The 18,561-nt window shown below is 40.0% G+C and overlaps 2 protein-coding genes across 8 annotated transcripts in view; both read right to left on the minus strand.

Annotated features, from left to right (window-relative positions):
- The window catches only part of col15a1b (collagen, type XV, alpha 1b), a 54,454-nt gene extending 54,137 nt beyond the window's left edge, over positions 1–317 (minus strand). The window contains exon 1 of the mRNA XM_085388510.1: positions 159–317. Within this exon, the coding sequence (XP_085244636.1) occupies positions 159–169 (11 nt within the window). The 5' untranslated portion in view covers positions 170–317. The remainder of the gene's footprint in view (positions 1–158) is intronic.
- A 4,370-nt stretch (positions 318–4,687) lies between these two features.
- Positions 4,688–18,561, minus strand: part of LOC146648744 (solute carrier family 12 member 7-like) — a 41,985-nt gene continuing 28,111 nt past the window's right edge. For 4 of the 7 annotated variants that reach the window (XM_085387967.1, XM_085387966.1, XM_085387965.1 and 1 more), the window contains 16 exons: positions 18,047–18,104; positions 17,762–17,936; positions 17,146–17,264; positions 16,969–17,067; positions 16,776–16,895; positions 15,887–15,991; positions 15,297–15,465; positions 14,859–15,054; positions 13,855–14,024; positions 12,444–12,575; positions 12,224–12,331; positions 11,828–11,929; positions 9,482–9,651; positions 9,235–9,249; positions 8,788–8,921; positions 4,688–5,743 (listed from right to left, as the gene is read on the minus strand). In XM_085387967.1, coding sequence (XP_085244093.1) covers positions 5,652–5,743; positions 8,788–8,921; positions 9,235–9,249; positions 9,482–9,651; positions 11,828–11,929; positions 12,224–12,331; positions 12,444–12,575; positions 13,855–14,024; positions 14,859–15,054; positions 15,297–15,465; positions 15,887–15,991; positions 16,776–16,895; positions 16,969–17,067; positions 17,146–17,264; positions 17,762–17,936; positions 18,047–18,104 — 1,964 coding nt within the window. In that variant the 3' untranslated portion in view covers positions 4,688–5,651. The remainder of the gene's footprint in view (positions 5,744–8,787; positions 8,922–9,234; positions 9,250–9,481; positions 9,652–11,827; positions 11,930–12,223; positions 12,332–12,443; positions 12,576–13,854; positions 14,025–14,858; positions 15,055–15,296; positions 15,466–15,886; positions 15,992–16,775; positions 16,896–16,968; positions 17,068–17,145; positions 17,265–17,761; positions 17,937–18,046; positions 18,105–18,561) is intronic. The other 3 variants (XM_085387968.1, XM_085387969.1, XM_085387970.1) reach the window with 3 other exon arrangements.

Consider the following 18,561-nt stretch of genomic DNA (forward strand, 5'->3'; position numbering starts at 1 on the left):
ATCGATTTAAAATTCCAGCTGAAATGTAATAGCAGAAATCTAGCAGTGTATAGAAGAAATGAACAGGTCTGCTCTGAGAAATGCTTTTATAATTTCAATAATAATAATAATAAAAATGCAGAAAATGTTGAGGTAAGATATAAATAACAGCTTCTTACCGCTGAGACATTTCAGTAAATACGCAAATCCAGCTTTGGAAGTAAACTCCAAGTACATGTGTGAGGCAAACTTTGTGGTCCCTCTGCCTGACTGTGCAGACCTGAAGTCACAGTGCTGCTCTCTCTCCCTCCCTCTCTCCCTCTCTCTCTCTCAGCACAAAGACTCCCTCAGTTCTGTCTCTGACTCTTAGGACCCACACAGTTGGGAAATTTGACTCGCTTGAAGGAAAAAAACGTACTCTTTAGACCTTCTTTGTTAACCTGCTGGTTGAGACAATTTCCTTTGATTGATAATAACGTGATGGGCTGTTATTTAAAGTTAAACGCATCTACCAGTGAATCGACTTTCTATGTACAATACTGTTTAGAGTGCTTTCATTCATTGTACCTGCAGGGATATATTTGTATCATTGAAGTGAAAGAAATCCTGTAATGCTTCCTAATGAAAGAGTGACACAATGACGAAGTCAAAGAACATGGCCGGAGCTTCCTGGTTGTCCTGGGTCAAAGATTTGTTGTTGGTCACCCAGTGATCCTCACTTCCCCCATCCCCTGTTTCATTCTGTACACACTCACCCTGAGAGATCACTTTACTGCCTTTCTCCTATAAAGTAACTTTGTACTGACCTGTGTGTCAGATATAGTTGATGGTAATTCAATAAACACCTACAATATAACAACCAAGGCTTTTCTGTGATACGGGAAGTTTTGGTGCCACCTCAGAGGAAAATGACGATACTAATAATGTGTGTACACTAGCCTCTCCATGGTTCATGGAGAGGCTTCATCATCCAATCAAATAGTTTAATTAAAATGAAAAAAGAACAGGATTCTGCTTAACAATGAGCAGATGTTTGCACCTCTAAAAAGGTACCAATTATGAGATTAACGTGTGCAGCCTTAGGCTAAATGAGACAAAGCCTAATTTCTAAGAAATTAGAAAACAAAGAACATGTTTAATGTTTAAATAAAGAAGACAGAGGATTTAACCACAGAATTGATATATTAAAAAAGAACAAATCAATATTCGATCAAGTGCAGTAGTTTAAAATAGCAGAGCTTGACCGTTTTAATCTCCTCTTAGACATTCTTTCTCAAGCTAGTAGAATGAAAGGATAACAGGTCAACAAGGTCAAAGGGAATCTGTGGAATAATCATGTCATGATGTTAACACCCCGGCATCACCAGATTCTGGAAGGATAATGTCTGTGAGAACAAGAAAAGTTACATTCTTGCTCACTGCATCACCTTATACTGAGAAAATGCCCTTCCTAAGACACTTGTGCTATTTATACTCTTTCTGTCTATCTATATATCTATCTAGACTCCTAGGTAGGAGAAATCTGTTCTTACTGCCTTTCAAGTTTAATAAAGGCCGGTAATGTTTGGGTTAAATTATTCATTTGAGATGGTTGGGTGGGTCCAGGTTGTACAAATTAGCATGTAGTAAAGGTCATACATTTCTTGTATCAGATGTGCATTTTTTAAACTAATTTTTCCACTCTCAGAAGGTGTCACTCTGCTGTACAATCACAACACACGTTTTCATTCTTTTTCTCAGAGTTTGAATGGCACACAGAGGGCTCTGTCACTTGAATGTAAATCCATATGGGCTTTCGATTGCTTTCCACAAGTATCTGAGAGAAATGTCAAGTTTAATATCGGCAAAAAGGTCTGTTATGTCTTCTAGCTATTTGCTAGCCTTTCCTATCGGATGGCACTGGGCAGGAAGTATATCATGTGTTTTAAGAACTTTTTTCTCCTGAAAACAATAGCTCGCTGAGGCAGAAAACGATGCTTAGAAGTGCAGTGAGACAGCTGTAGGAGGGGGTCAATTTTCAATGTTCACTCAACTTGTACAAAAGCTTAATAAACAATGTCTATGCTGAGCAACAGATAGGTGGCATTTCATGTCATTTTACACAAACAGACACTATTATTAAGTGCCAAAATCAGTATTTGACGTAATATCAGTGAAATATGAATGCACCTTGTTACTCATGCTAGCTAGCAGTAGCATTAGCTGATGATTCAGCAGCTTTTCCTTTTATATTGATTCCCTCAGTTCCAGAAAACCAGCAGGGTGATAACCAAAGACTATTTTTTATCACCAGCTTAAGTCTCTTTTCAGGTACCTTGCAGCTGCCTGGGGTATACTCTACCTCTCATTCAGTCACAGTTGGAATAGACTCTAGCCCAACAGCAGTCCTGATATGGATAAACAGAAGAAAATGATGGAACGAAGTCTAATTTTTCATTTATTATATGTCTCATATGTGGGTTCATTACTGTAGACTGCAGTCCATGTAATCTTAACGAAAAAACGAGATGCTGAAAGTCCAAGATTTGCAAAAATAGAATCCTCTGTGAACCCATCGTTTACCCATTTTAGTATTTCATGAGCTTTGGGGATTGTTTCACACACTGACACTTGAGGTCATCGTGGTTTTATGTGGATTGTGGCCAGCAGACAAGACTCTCATTGGGGCAACAATAAAGTGTCAAATTAGGTTAACGGTTCTGAAGGGACAGCCTGCACTTTAAAAGGAGCAAGGGTTATGGACAGCAGACTGCGTAACAGAGTTGTAATTCAGATGGTGATCAGAGCATCAGACTGGGCAGGTCGTTATTGTTGCTCTGTGCGTGCTGACCCAGCTAACCACTCTCTGGGAAAAACAGGAAGCCATTTATCCAGGGCCAAGTTTCCCAACAGCCTTCTTACAGCAGCTCCAAGATGGGCTCTGTTGTTTTGTGAGCCACTGATGATTTTAGAACTAAATTAATTTTTGGAAACTGAGCCTGAGAGGCTTACGTAAGAGACTCTCAGTACTACTCTCCTCTGGGTCAGACAAGAACTCAATACATCTGGCCAGAGAATATCACCTTGGTCACCACTCAGTTTTTTTTAAACTATATATTTATTGGTTTTTTTTTCTTCATTTAAACATGAAGTAACACAGACAGGGTCGACGTAAATAAGAAAATATATTAGAAAAAAAAGTTATATCATCGGGGAGAAAATTTTGATATTTGGTTGCCAATTCAGAGTTATATATACACAAAAAGAATATCTTATTAATACAAATGTTATAAAGAAATAACACAGGAGTCTACAGTCATTTCTCTGTGAAAGCATTTCCATTTCTCCCAATATTGTTCATATTTTTCTGAAAATAGTCTCAAAGAGAAGGTTAGTCGTTCCATAGTGTGAATTTCATGTATTATTTCTGTCCAGTCCGAAACATTTGGTGCTTCCTCATTCAGCCATTTGCGTGTAATAGCTTTCTTGCTGGCAGCCAGTATCTGTAGCCGGTATCTATCCTGTTTCTTTAGTCTGTTTGGTATATTGCCTAAATAAAAAACACAGAAACTCCCTTCAAGCTGGGACCCAATTATCTGTTTAGTGTGTGCAATCACAGCTGACCAGTAGGGAGAGATTTTAGGACATTCCCAAAAGATATGGAAGTGGCCTGCTGAAGTCTATCCACATCTCCTCCAATATTTCCCTTGGTCAACATTTTTGCTTTGGTGTTCTTTAATCTTAGGTGTAATAAAAAACCTCATAGTGTTCTTCCAAGTGAATTCTCTCCATAGTTCGGAGCTGGAAGTAGTGGCTATAGTTTTACATATATTAGACCAATCTTCTTCTTCAGCTCTATTCCGGCCTCTTTCTTCCATCTAAATTCAATATACGTGGTAGACAATTTCCTTTCTGTTTGTAGTGTTGAGTATATCATAGACATTTTTTTTTTTTTAGCACTTTCCCTTTACATATGTTTATAAAGATTTGGACTAAAGACCACCACTCAGTTTGATACAATAATATAAAACTTTGAAGAGGATAAAATATTTACTGTTGGCACGCATTTCAAGTGTTTTGTAACAAAAGGCAGAAATTGAGAGGAGTAGAATGTCATCAGAGACATCACAATGGTCTATATCTGGCTGACTACTACTTTAGTTTCGTTTCCTTTACATACCGTCTTCCTGCTTCCTGCCCTTTGTCTCTGTGTGTTTATAGATATGTTTTATGTGATTGTTATGGGAGGTTCCTTCCAAGTCTTTACAAACACTTCACATTGAGGATAAGCTCATTTTGAGGGTCACAAGCAGTCTAAGCAGAGATTTCAAGTCTTCCCTCCTCCCTCTCGCTAGCCGCTGTCCCCAGGTCCCTACCGAGGCATTCCAGGGCCAGCCGAGCGGCATAATCCCTCCAGTCTGTCTTAGGTTTGGGGTTTCCTGTCAGTAGGATATGTACAAAACACCTCAGCTTTGGAGGCATCAAGAAACCAACCATCTCAATCGGTTCCTTTCACCACAGAGGTGCACAGGCTATTTGACATTTACTGTAGACACAAATTAATTATTGTTGTTTTGCTGTCACACATCATTTTGTCCAGGTCCATATCCATTGTTGTGCCTTGTTTTTCCCCCCTTTATAGTGTACTGGTACCTTAATGCTTATTACCTTTACCAAAGAAAATTAGCACAGAACATATTGCCATAAATAATCAGACATGACAACTTCATTATTATACAGACTTTAAGTTATATTTGTTTTTTGCTAAATAACATCCTAAAAAGAGATGAATCAGTACTAACCTATGATGAAAACAACAACAACAACACTACTATAGAGACTCCATATTGCATCCTTTGCCACTAGCTGTAGTGGCGTCTAAGGAAAGAGCTCACAGACTAACATTATGACAACATACAAAAACTCAGTCAAACTCATCAATAATTAAAATGTCCTGAAACGTTGAAACCAGCAAATCATCTGTATCATTTTCACTCTATTACATCTTCATTATGCTTGGCACATTCCCATCTGTGGCAACAAAAACAGTAATGGCCTAGTGTGTTACGAGCAGCATACGTTTGTTCATGGTCATCAACACATTATTCCACATTTGATATTCTTTCACAATATTGGCTAAAAAACATGTTCAACTCATTTAATCATCCCAAAGTAAAACATTTGTTACAATGAAGTGTCACAACTGGCACGGAAATAAATAATAAAGATCACAAAGGAAATATCATTGAATGTTATTGCCAAACGCAAAAGTATTCCTATAAAAGTCATTGCTGTGATCTTTAGGGTACTCTGTAAAAGGACAGTTTCCACTATATCTGCATGTCTCAGTGAAACCAACGATTGCACTAAAGGCAACAAAAACAAGCTGCAGTTCATGTTTTTTCATCTGGAGGAGTTGGAGTGGTGGAGCCCCTAGTGGTCTGTCTGTAGTCAATCCTCTTCACTTCCAGACTCTGCACTAAGCTGAGGCTGTGCTGTATGCAGAGTCCCTTGTTGTCCAAATGTGGCACTCTTCTCTTCATCAGTCATCCAGGTTATTGTAATCTAAGGAGGTTGGAAATACTGGACTTCTTAAAAAACAAAGTCTGTTGTCACTGTCCCACCTTAAAGCCTTTGTGTCCAAACATGGTTCGTTTAAAGTACACGTCCAAAAAAATAGGAACCTCTTTGCGCTAGGAGTAGATAGTAATGACCTCCCGACCTCCTCCCCGAACCAACAGTACACGGTCTAGACCTTCCATTAAAACTTCCAGGAACTCCATATCTGAGACACACATTCTGGTTAAGGGGGTTATGCACTACTATTAGACTCAATATGCTTTATTATTTTCTTACCAGGATGAATCAGTAAATGCCACTTCAATATCTTTATTCTAAGTATCGGGTTTTTAGGTCTGATGTCATTAGCAGTTTCCAGGTCCAAACTCCACTTCAGGTCCCAAAGTCAAACGAACAGTGCAGCATCACTGAGAGCTAAAAACTGTCTAAATTCTTTCATCTTTAATAAAATGATCAGCGTTGCTGCTTTACCAGGTGTAGTAATTAATTTTAACATCCAGGCATCCATGAAAACAGAATTTATTAAATTTAATGGAGTTAGAAGTTAGCAGGAAGTTAGCTCGCTAGTTTCCACCCAAACATGATATAGCATGTTCTGAATGAGAGATTTCTGAAAAAATTAAACGTACAGCTCTGCTGTCACTTCCAACATAAATGAAGACAGAAAAACTAAACAGCAGTGACGTTTGTAGGGTTACTGAAGTTGGGCTAGCTGTTTTATAATGTGCTACATTAGCATAATCTAAACACATTATCACAGTGAAGCTGGAGGATGAACGCTAATGTTTTTCCACTTAACAAAAATTAACATGAATGCTCCACAAATGCAATTGCATTTCTTTTAGGGGCTTGTTCAGATTAAATAAAACAAGATACAAAGCATTAAAACATGTTAAAAACACAACAGCCTTAATAAACGCAAAGTAGTCTGGACCCGGAAGCCGGGTTCATACGTCGTCACTTAAAGACTGGATAGAACTGCTGTTATAGTTGGATAGCTTAGCTTAACTTAGCTTAGAACTGGGGCAAAGAATTAACATTGGTCCAAAATGTAAAAAATAATCCAAAATTCAACCTGGAGTTACGAAGATATGGAAACATTAAGGATTTACTTTGTTTTTTATAAGACTGCTTAGAGTCCTATTAAAACGTTTTCACAACAGCATCTTAGTTTTTATGTTCAGTTTTAGTGTGGTTTAATTAATGACATTAACTGAGTCAATATGCTTTAAAATGCTTCTAGGAGGATTTTTTTAACCTTTGGAAGAAGACACGATTGTTGACTATCTATCCATGCTTAGTTAAGCTAGCTGACTCTAGCATACAAACATGACAGTGCTATTAGGGCTGGGCCATATCATACCGTTCACGGTAATACCGGTATAATGTTGGGCAACGACAAGAAATTGAAATATCGCGATAGAATTTGGGTAAAACGCGTGTGCCTATGTTTTCATACGCATATGGCGGAAAAAGCATGCCGGCGGCGACGGAGAATGAGGAGGGCGAAAGCGGATCGTTGAATGAAGCGGATGAACCAGAAGTGGTTGGTAAAAATGCTGCAGCTTCAGTGGTGTGGAACTGGTTTAGCTTTCGACCGTCAGATACACAACAAAGCACTATTTTTGGTAGCGCATGCTAGCGGGTCATCGTTACTACCGTGTTTTTTGGAAAATACGGCACACTTAAAATCAATCCTTTGATTTTTCTGAAAATCGACAGAGCACCTTATAATCCCGTGTGCCTTATGTATGAACTCTGGTTGTGTTTACTGACCTCGAAACGATTTTATGTGGCGCTCGAAAATCTGTCAAATGTTTTAGGACGATTTTGCTAAGCTACGAACCCGCACCGCTTGATGGATTGTCGGAGCATTACCGCTTTTGCAGGCAGGAGTCTCGCGGAGTGATACGTACTGTGCTTCAACATAATATTACCGTATTGTGTGTGTGTGTCTGGTCGTTAAGTGATGACGTGACGAATCCTACTTCCGGGTCTAAAGTAGTCTGCGTTTAATATGGCTTTTGTGTTGTTAACATGTTTAATGTTTTGTATTTTCTTCTATTTAATCTCAAAAAGCTCCTAAAACAGTCAGTGATCCCTGTTGACCTCCCTCGGCTTTTATTACCACTAATCATTTATTTAAGCTCAGTTTTTAAAACCTTAGGATGTAACTACAGCCCAGCCCATGCAGCAGTATATGAATGACTAACCTCGTATTGTGGATGGATTATCTCAGTTGTTCTCCTGGCTGAAGTTTGGTCCTTTTACAGCATCCTGCCATGCGATTACATTTGTTCCTGACCGAGAACACTCACAGTAACTTTTATCGAGTGGAAAAAAGTTAGCTTGTTTATATTACGCTAACATAGCTGTGTCGCTAGCGGTCACGTAGCACATCATTATATACCAGCTAGCCCAACTTCAGTAACCCTACAAACGTCACTGCTGTTTAGTTTTCTGTCTTCATTTATGCTGGAAGTGATAACAGAGCTGTACGTTTTAATTTGTTTCCAAAACCCCGCAGTCAGGACATGCTATATTGTATTTAGATATAAGCTAGCGAGCTAACTTCCTGCTAACTTCTAACTCCGTTAAATGTCATAAATTCCGTTTTCATGGATGCCTGGATGTTAAACTCAATTGTTACACCTGGTAGAGCAGAACGCTGATCATTTTATTAAAGATGAAAGACTTTAGACAGTTTTTCAACTCTCAGTAATGCCATAGTGATCGTTTGATATATGGACCTGCAGCGGAGTTTAGGTCCAGACACGGCTAGTGACGTCAGACTTAACAACCGGATAACCTCTTTTTAAGTTTTGTGGATATTATACATGGTTATGCTGAGGATATGTTGGCCAGTTTCCACTGGAAATGCCTTTTGGTTAAACTATCAGCAAGGAATTTGCACTGTTACGTTTTTATATAACTTTAATGCACATAAAAAACAGCTGCTTATTTTTGCACTAATAAAGTTGTGGAGTTGTAAAGTATTTTGTCTAGTGTCAATTATATCGTCAGTTATATCATTATCGCAAATTTTCAAATGTATAGCTTGATAAATATTTTTGGTCATATCGCTCTGCTCTAAGTGCTATGACTAATCTCATATTAATAGCAAGAAAGTGGGTGTCTAAATATCAAACAGTTTATCTACTGTGGTTGACTAAATGACTGAACAACTCACAGACTGAAAGAAAAATCCAGTTAAGGGCTTAATACTGCTGGTACTTTGAAAAAGGATACAGTTGTCATCCCCTTTCTTGTTCTTTGGTGGGCCCGGCATGTTCAGCAAGACGAGCTCCGAGTTACAGGATTTCTTCACCACCACCTCGTTCAGTTTCACCGCTGTGTGCATCCTCCGCACATTAGAGTGGTTGCTATGTTTAACCAGAGACATTAACAAGGTCTTTAATTTAACAAAAAATCATGCAACACAGTCAATCATCTTCTAAAGTATGCTATACTATCATTCATCTGTCCACTCAAGTGCAGTATAAAAGATTGGGGATGACAATGAAGGATGCAAATGCAGATGGATGCAGTTTCCTTGTGATAAAAGCACGAGCTTTTTGTCTCATCACGTATGCATGCATGAACTAGTTAATCGCTTTTCTACCAGCATGCCAACAGAGATTATTTCACACGTGAAAAAGTTCAAGCACATGCAGCCAAGAAGTGAAAGTTACTTACAGATTCTCCCACTCACTAGAGGATAGAGGATGGGGGATAGAGGATGGGGGACACACATCCAACATTAATAGCAAAATATAGCCTCTAAATATTCAGAGATTGTATTTAAATCATCACGCTGTCACTCCAGGAATCCCTCCTGCAACATTTTGAGTAAATTTGCAATGCCACTTTCTTGCAATATATATTCTAAATTCTGTTTATGTATGTGTCAAAAGTGTGAGGCAGCATACTTAGCTCTACTTACGGTTTCATGTTGAACATGTCTTTCACTGCCATGTTTTCTTTGTGTTTGTTCCTCTCATTCTGCAGTTTGTCTTTGGTCCAGGTCATGTGGACACGATCAGAAGTGGCGCCAGCAGCCTTGTCATTCGCTGCAGAATGAGATGCTGTGTTCCGGTCGTGAATCAGCTGAGCCTGAACAGACGGTGACATGATATAAAGTCTTATTAGTTCCGTGATCTTCACCCTTAATCTTTCATTAGGAGAGCTGATACTGAATACCACAGCTTTTCAGGAAATGGAGACATTCTAATATGGAAAGAAAAAATGATGAGAAGAAATGTCTGACATGACAGCAGTCAAGCGATATGTTTAAGAGCATAAAGTACATGCAGACTCAAAGAATCACATGAATGAAGAAAAGCCTCAGCTTCCCTCATGTGATGGTAACACTTCTATATATGACTAAATTATTAAAAACCTGCAAATTCATATGTGCAAAACCTTCTGCATATTCTTTTGCAGGACTTGTTTTTACATTTTTAAAAGTGGTTCTCTTTGACTCAAGTCTCCACCTGCATCTGGGACCCCATGCAGACACCTTTGGACTAGGCACGCGCTTCCAAACTGCCTCAATGATTCCCATCACCAACAGGGCAGACTCTGACCCTGTGGACCTTTCTGCAGCCTTTGGCACTGATTCTCACACCATTCTTCTCTCTCACCTCTGGCTGGCTTTCTTGGCCTCACTGGTACTGAACTCTCACAGTTTCAGTCCTACTTTTCCAACTGAACACAGCTTGTCACCTTAGGAGACTCTTGCTCCACCTCTATTCCAGTTAACCATGGGGTGCCTCAAGGCTCTGTGCTTGGACCCCTTCTCTTCACCATCTACATGCTCCCTCATGGGCAGTGGTGCCATGGTTTCTGTTTCCATTCTTATGCTGACAACACACAGCTGTCAGTGCTAAACTCTCCACAATCAAAGCTCCTTGACCAAACGTCTGCATGAAATTACAACATGGATTTTAACTACCTAGCTCAAAAGCAATAGCACTGTGCTTTTGCTTGTGGCCATCAAGACCCTGCTCCAGAAGAATGGAGCTCTTCATCGACATGGGTGATCCCCCCCCATCTCAGCAACCCCTGGACTCAATTTAATTTCAATTTAATTTATATAGCACGTAATCACAACAACAGTTGTGGCACTTTATAATGTTATAATGTTCTACACTTTTATTCCAGGGTTATTATAAATCTGTCACCAAAGCAGCTTTTCTTCGTCTAATGAACATCTCTTGACTTTGGTCATCGCTCACTGACTCTTTGGCGCTATCTGGCTGCAATGGAGTCCCATTTGGGATCCCCAACATATCACTCCACATAAAGCTCAACTGGCTCCTGGTCACGTCACGCATCATTTACAAGTTGCTTCTGCTCATTTATAAATCCTGTTAATGACCTGGGCCCTCAGTACCTGTCTGGCCACCCATACATGCAGCCTTGGATGATGTGATCCTCAGCCATGGGGCTCTTTTCTGTCCCTCGCACCAACCTCCATATCTTCTTTAAAACTCCCATCCGTTCTTCAAAACTCACCTCTTCTTTAATTTCTAGATTTTTTATTATTGTTTTAATAAAGTGTCGTTGAGTTTCTTGAAAGGTGCTGAACAAATCTATATTGTAGTAGTAAATTGTATCTATAAAGCACTAAATTACAAAAATAGCTGGCCCGAGGTGCTTTATATTGTACGGTAAAATTACAATAAGAGAGAAAAAGAGAAAACCTCAACAATCACTGCTCCTATGTACAAGCGCTTGGCAAGAGACAAGAAACAGGACCGATAAAAGTTAAAACAAATAAGCTTCATGCAGAACCCTGGACACGCTCTCTTACCTATAGGTAAAATGTGTCGTTCCAGCTCTCCAGTGCAAAAATGCATGCATGATAGGGGGAAAAAATGATGGTGCATGATGCAAAACTAGTGACATTATTCTTTGTGTCAGACCTGCACATGTATAAGGCAACTGACCGCTCATTGAGAGTTCCACATCTTAAAATCTGAAGATGGGCACAAATCAAAAGATGAAGATTTGGGAGGAAATAGTCATGACTGATATTTTGGTGCCTGCCGCTCAGGGAGGACTTTGTGTCCCCCTAGCGGCTGTTTTTGGTTTCTGACACTCTGTTAGCAACATCCTGGAGGGTGAACAGCCGAAACAAGCTCATGCATACACTTAACAAATGAGTTAATTCAGAGCACTGTCTAAAGCATTCCGGCGGTTATGAATAGATTAGGATGGTAAAGATGATGAATGGGATAGAGCGACGGCTCCAGGGTTGTTTGTTTGGTCTAGTTGCCATGGCTACCTCATCCTCTGGAATGCACTGAGAGTAGAGGGGCGGGGCGTCGGCACTCGAACACTTCTTCCTCTTTATGGAGGCACGCGATACATCCGTGATGCTCTGAATCTGAGCCCATCGTCCATTCACAACGCAGTGATTAGGGGGAAAAGGTCAAAGGTCAAGAACAGCAGAACAGACCGTGAAGACTTTTGCAACACCTTAATATTTAAGCAGTTTTTCCTAAATCCTGTCATTATAAAAATATTAATTATTGTTGATATGTTTGTTTTAACAAATCCATCATATGACCATCATAAAAGTCTTGCAGGAAAACATTAAAATATGCCAAAATAACCAGCTTATACATCGCTTTACAATCATTTGAAAAACGTTAAGGATGTCCAGTATGTGTCCCTTTACCTCTCTCTCCCTCTCTGTGCGGGACAGCTGCATCTGTTTGAGCATTTGAGATCTCTGCTCCATCACCAGCGTCTTCTCATAGGTGAAAGCTGAGATATCACTGTCATGCTACAGGGAGAGAGAGCATCTGCAAATTCAGTATGAGTAGGTATGGAACTATTATCATATTAAGTAATCTAATGCAGATTTAAAAGTGAATTAAAAGTGTAGACAGTCTCACCATCTCCACTACCTCCACCACTGCATTTAGACGCAGTTGGTAGAGAAACATCTGGAGATCTTTCTTCATCTGAATGGAGTTGTCATCCATCTGTGCCACAGTGAAGATTCGCATTTTGCACTTCCTCCATACCTAAACAGAAAAAGTTATTATAACCAACCACCCAGAGCAACACGCCCATCTTTTATCCAGCTCAATTAATAGGCCACCTGAGTGCAGCACGAAAGATTAAAGACCTGCTTTTATTATTTTATTATGACTGAAGGCCGGCAGGCTCTGCATCAATATTAAACTGTGTGACATTAGAACAGGGGTGGGCAACTCCAGGCCCCGAGGGCCGGTGTCCCTGCAGGTTTTAGATGTGTCCTTGAACCAACACAGCTGATTTAAATGGATAAATTAGCTCCTCAACATGTTCTGAAGTTCTCCAGAGGCCTGGTAACGAACTAATCATGTGATTCAGGTGTGTTGACCCAAGGTGAGATCTAAAACCTTCAGGACACCGGCCCTCGAGGCCTGGGATTGCCCACCCCCCGCATTAGAAGCTGTTAGCAAAAGATCTTGATTTGCAAACAGGTCAACGGCTATTTACTACAAATCTTTGGGGAAAATGTTTAAAGGTTAAAAGAAGAGTAATTTTAATTTTGGTTGAAGTTGATTAAATGTAGTCCCATATGGTAATTGTCAAGTCAGAACCTACGGGACTGAGAAATGCAGCCACCTTCGAGGCGCAGTTCCCCACATGACCACTTGAGGCTGATTCCAAAAGCGACTTGATCATGATCTTTTTAACTCTCATGTTAAAGTGCAAACTTTAGCCTTGTAACTTACATGTTTACAGCCTGGTACCAACATGGTTTTGGTCTCCATAAATAACAAAACACATTCACAACAACATGCATGTGGTGATGTGTTTGTAAGATTTCCCCCTTTTGGGCATTCCTATGGCTTAAAGTCAGGGGTGTGGCCGTTTTGATTGACAGGTTCAGCTTCCTCAAGAACTGAACTCAAGACTTTATTTGTGATGTTCAGAACACTTGGTATCGCTGCTGTGTGATGAAGGATGTACAAAAGTCTAGTGAGGGCACTTTTTGCATTTGTATGTTGCTTAGCATTAATTAGCAGATATGGAAGCAGCTTGATAACGAAGCTTGCTAGTATTAGCCAGTAAGTTAGCATACACTCTGGCTGGAAGACAGCAGCCACAATGCTAACGGTGAGAACATTGAGACAAATTTTAACGGTGTATATAAATGCACTCTATTCATCCTGCTTACTGTGGCAATTTATATAATTATTGATTTTTATCTTACTTTGGAGTCCTTGTTTTTTCTTGAACGGTTCATATTTAAATTCAACTAAAGAATCTTAAAGTAAAAAGATAATTTAGGCAACACAAACAAAGACACACCTTGTGCTGACTAAGTAAGAAAGGCAGAAGCATGAGCAGTCCACCATCATGTACGATCCACCACACATCAACGGTGCCCTCCTTCAGACGCTCCTGGTTAGCAGGGAAATGGTCGATGTTCTTGGCTACGAGCAGAGCCTGATGTGCCGAAGTCGTCTCTCTAACGGTTTCTGCAGGGAGAGAAAAAAGATGTTCCTGAGCCCCGTCCAAAATCTCTAACCTTGTGCGTAAATATGGCGGCCCTAAACACCGGAAATTATGAAAACACCAGCAAACAGAAAAATGCAGCAAAGGCACATAAAACATGGAAGAAAAAGAAGAGGAATAAAACACAAAGGAAGTAGAAAAACCAAAATCTCACAACACACAGAAGTGTTTTTGGGAACACATTACTGTGACGAAGCAGCTGTGGAAGTGACACACACCCAAACATGTGAAGTACTTTTGCAGCATTTTTCTATTTGTTGGGGTTTTTCTTAAACTGCAGTCCATTTGAACTCTCAGGGCCACTGTAAATCTGTAAAACCATAAAATCCTGGCGCGCAACAATACTTGTGACTATCGCTTAATTTGTCATCTGCATCTGCAGGACATCTGGACTAAAAACATCTGTAATCTACTCGGTAATGTGTGATTACATGTCTATGTGGTCATAATAGAAGAAATGTAAAAAAACAATACAGTAAATGTCAAATGCTGATATTTTTGGCATTAATATTTTTGTAATGACATCTTTTCTATTTCTTTACAATAAGAATGTTGCTATAACGTTAGCACGCCATTAAGGACGGGTTTTGTCCTCTTAGTGAAGTGAAGGGCTCATTAAAAGAAATGCAGTTCTGTAAATTGTTGTCCACAGTATTTAAGTAGTTATGGATTAGCAAATGATTGATCTCAGTTATTACAGCTTTTGAAGCCTTTTGACATGTTGCCTCATCAGAAAGCCTTTTGTAATTTTCTCAGTATTGCAGTGTTGTCACACAAAACCCTTCTGTTGAGTTTACCTATAAAGTTTCTCCTTACGGAGGAGTCCCGGTCCTGTTTCCAGCCTGTTGGCCAGGCCATCAGCACGGCATTGTGCTTCATTCCCCCCAGTCCAGCTGACTGAATGAGTATGGAGAAACCATCTCGCAGGCTGGACGACACCACGACGTGAGAGAAACCCTTTGTCTTCTCCGCAGCCATGGCTGCTTTCAAGTTCTGCCGGAAGCAAGCAAGGAAAAGAAAGGAAGAGTTTTAGGTGCTGAGTGGTGTGCAATATTTTGATTCATTCACAGCTTCGGCAACATGTTGGTTCATATTCGAGCGAACATATAGAGCAGGAAAACAAACGTAATTACAAACATAAGAGACACATGGAAGAAGGTTAAACGCAAACATTAGCATGTACAGTGAAGTCATGGCTAGCCGATGAGAGCGAACGATTGAACAAACTGAGAAACCTGCTCTCCTTTCTTGGCCTCGTCCCCTCGGGTCATGTATGTCCCCTCCAGGACGGAGCAGACGATGGTCAGCCCCTTCCCCGCTTTGAGCTGCGTGGCGAAGGACAGGAGACGAGGGTGTGTCACCTCCAGGTCTGAGTTCAGTTTACACAACACCAGCAGCTGAGGCCTGAAGACAGAGCCAAAAATACAAACGTCTAGCAGCAAACAACCGAAAAACAATCAAAGTAATTTTTCTGAATGAATGACAGTCTGTCTGCAGACAACTGTAGTTCTTTAGAGGACAAGATGATAAAAAATGTAATGACTGTCAGTGACAATGAGGCTGCAGCTTAACTGTTCAAGATTTGAAATCAGATTCAGAAAAATAACTGTGCCGAGGTAAAGGTGATGTCATATTGTTCAACATTTGTTCAACAGCCCAAATCTGAATATTCAGTAGATTAAATGTAGAGCAGCAGATTTCTCTGCCAATCTCTGAGTTTAAGAAGAACGTGTTTGTGATTTCTAAGTGATTAAATATAGACCAATCATTATTTGTTGCCTCTAATTAAAATACTCTATTGTGAGAGAAGTGTTTTTGCACTCACCTCCAGTTTTTGGTGTGTAGCGGTGCCTCCTCTAGCCGGATGAGAGCGTAGCGTGCTGCATTTAAGGACAGACCTCTGATTCCATCTCCCCACTCCTTCACTGCCCTGCACCACCATTAAAACTGTTTTACTACATCTCAACAAACAAGAACTCATTTTGATTTTCAGAAAAAGGTGTTGTTGGGATGGGAGCGTATGTGGCTCTAAAACTTGTAGAAACCTTTTCACCACCTGATGGCATCCTTCCAGTTGTGTAAGCTGCCAATTCCTTGCACACTAATGCATCTGCATAACATTAGAGATGCAGGCTTTTGAAAAGAGTGCTGATAACAGGCCAGCTCATTCCTCTCCTCTTTAAATCGGCGAGTACAGCGCCCGTGTTTTTCAATTTTAATATTTTTATTCATCTGGCCACAGAAGATTTTATATTTGGCCCAGTGAACATGGCGGTTATCGGTCATATTCTTTGCAAGAAAGAGCTTTAACCTGCATTTGTGGATGGCACAGCAAACTGTGTTGACAGAAATGTTTTCTGGAACGGTTCCTGAGCCCATGCGCTGCTTTTCAGTGACATAATATTGTCTGTTTTTCATGCAGTGCCAACTCAGACCCTTTTTGGCCTTGTCTTGTGCACACAGATATCCAGATTCTCTGAATCTTTTAATGATATCATGTACTGTGTATGATAAGATAGTTTGCATTTCTGAAATTGTTCCACATTTTGTCAATTTGTCACAGTTCTTTGAAGACTGGCAAACCTTAGCCTCTCTTTACTTTTGAAAAGCTCAGCCGCCCTAAAACGATTGTTGTGTATCAGTTTGTTTCTGACCATACCTTCTTGCCTGCACCTGGTTTAAACGCTGAATTGATCTCATCACCTGAAACTTACCCTTTGTATTCAATGTATTTGTAGATACAGCCGGCTATCACTATGACGACCAGAGCGTAGATCCAGGAGGAGATGAACATGAGGGAGAGACAAAGACTCATCCCTAAGAAGGACAGAGTCCTACAGGAAACAAGCAGTGTCATCATTACTGTTACACTCAGAGATAAGAGAGTTTTCTAGGACATGCTCTTACCAGTGATAGAACTTAAAGCGAGGTCTCCAATTGGGGGTGCAGAGCAAAGTCTGGACAGCACAGGCCAGGTTGACAAACAGATAGCACATGAGGAAAAACCTGAGAAGACCAGTGATTAGTATGAAATGTAAAGACATTAACAAATTCAGTGACAAAAAGAGGGAAAAAAGCACATACATGGAGAGGATGGGGGCTACATGATCCAGAGAGGCAATAAGGATTCCTATCTCGCAGATCCCAACAGTCAGCAGCAGAGCCCAGGTGGGCTCACCGTTAGCCTTCCCATGACCAAAGACCTGAGAAAGAGAGATCCAAAGGACAGAGGTTTGATGTAGTACTTATTTTTATCAAGGTCAAAACGGCACGCCTTTCTAACTCCTGTGTGAGAATTTGCAGCTTTTCTCTCATTTATTAGGTTAGAAACTGAAAAAACATTTTGAGAAAAACATAAAATGAAACAGATTAAATACACAACCCAAACATGCTTCCTTAAAACTCTGGGAAGCTGCGACGGGTATAATGTAACCAGTCCTTTAACAATTTATGAATGAAACAATCAGTTCAGAAGACTTTGTGAAAAAGAAGGAAATCTTTTAAACAATCATTTAAAAATGAGAAAGTAGACCAAACATTTTTTACAGTACACATTCATAAGTTATGACTACCTCTGCCGTTGGCTTTTAAACGGTAAAAAAGCACAATAATGAAGCACGAAAGGAAGCTGCGTGTGCACTTTCAAGATAAAAATGAAAAAGGAATAGGTGTTTTTCAAAAGAGGTGATCTTCCACTAACCTGTAAGAAAGGAATGATGCCGTCGCGAGCAATGGCCTGCAACAGCCGGGGGGCACCTGTAAGGCTTTGCAGTCCCGCCCCGCAGCAGGAAAAAAATGAGCCAATCACAATCACCCACGGTGATGGCCAGGCCAGAATGCTGATGACAGGTTTCGTCTTTACTGAGAAACCAAACCTGAAGCATACATACGCTTTATTAAACAGCAATCGCAATGATAAAAATGCATTATGAGACGTTCTGAAAAAACAAAGCACCTGCTTTTCCAAACATTTAAGCATTCTTACTTGTCTCTCAGGACCACTCCTTCAATACAGGCTCCAAACAAGACCACAAAGGAGATATCTGACCAGGAAGTTAAGATGAAAACACTGGGACAATTTACATCAACAGCCTGTGACAATATCAATCTGCTGCTCTTCACCCACAGCTGGTGCATAAATATCACCTCATTTAGAAGCAGCGTGAATCTGGGAATCATCAACATTTTCTTCCCTCAATTCGTTTAATATTAGTAATGATAATAAGAAGACAAAGAACGCCCTGAATTGCGTAAGCCGTTAAGACAACTAATGGAAACAAATAAGTAATTATAAAGTCAACAAAAAGTGCTTACAGAATAAAACAGAGAACAACGTGGAAACAAAAGAAATCTAAAAAACAGTAAATATATGAAAATAATGAATAATAATGAAAGTAAGAGATGTTTGGATCCTCGCTGGATGTCAAACCTTTCTCAACTTTTTAGTCAAAGTAATAAGTCATAGTGCATGACCCATTACATCTCAGTTATCATCACACC

Source organism: Rhamphochromis longiceps, linkage group LG18, assembly GCF_057381845.1.
Source record: "Rhamphochromis longiceps isolate RC_006_pf linkage group LG18, R_longiceps_female_GT1.1, whole genome shotgun sequence".
In the NCBI taxonomy this organism is placed as follows: domain Eukaryota; kingdom Metazoa; phylum Chordata; class Actinopteri; order Cichliformes; family Cichlidae; genus Rhamphochromis; species Rhamphochromis longiceps.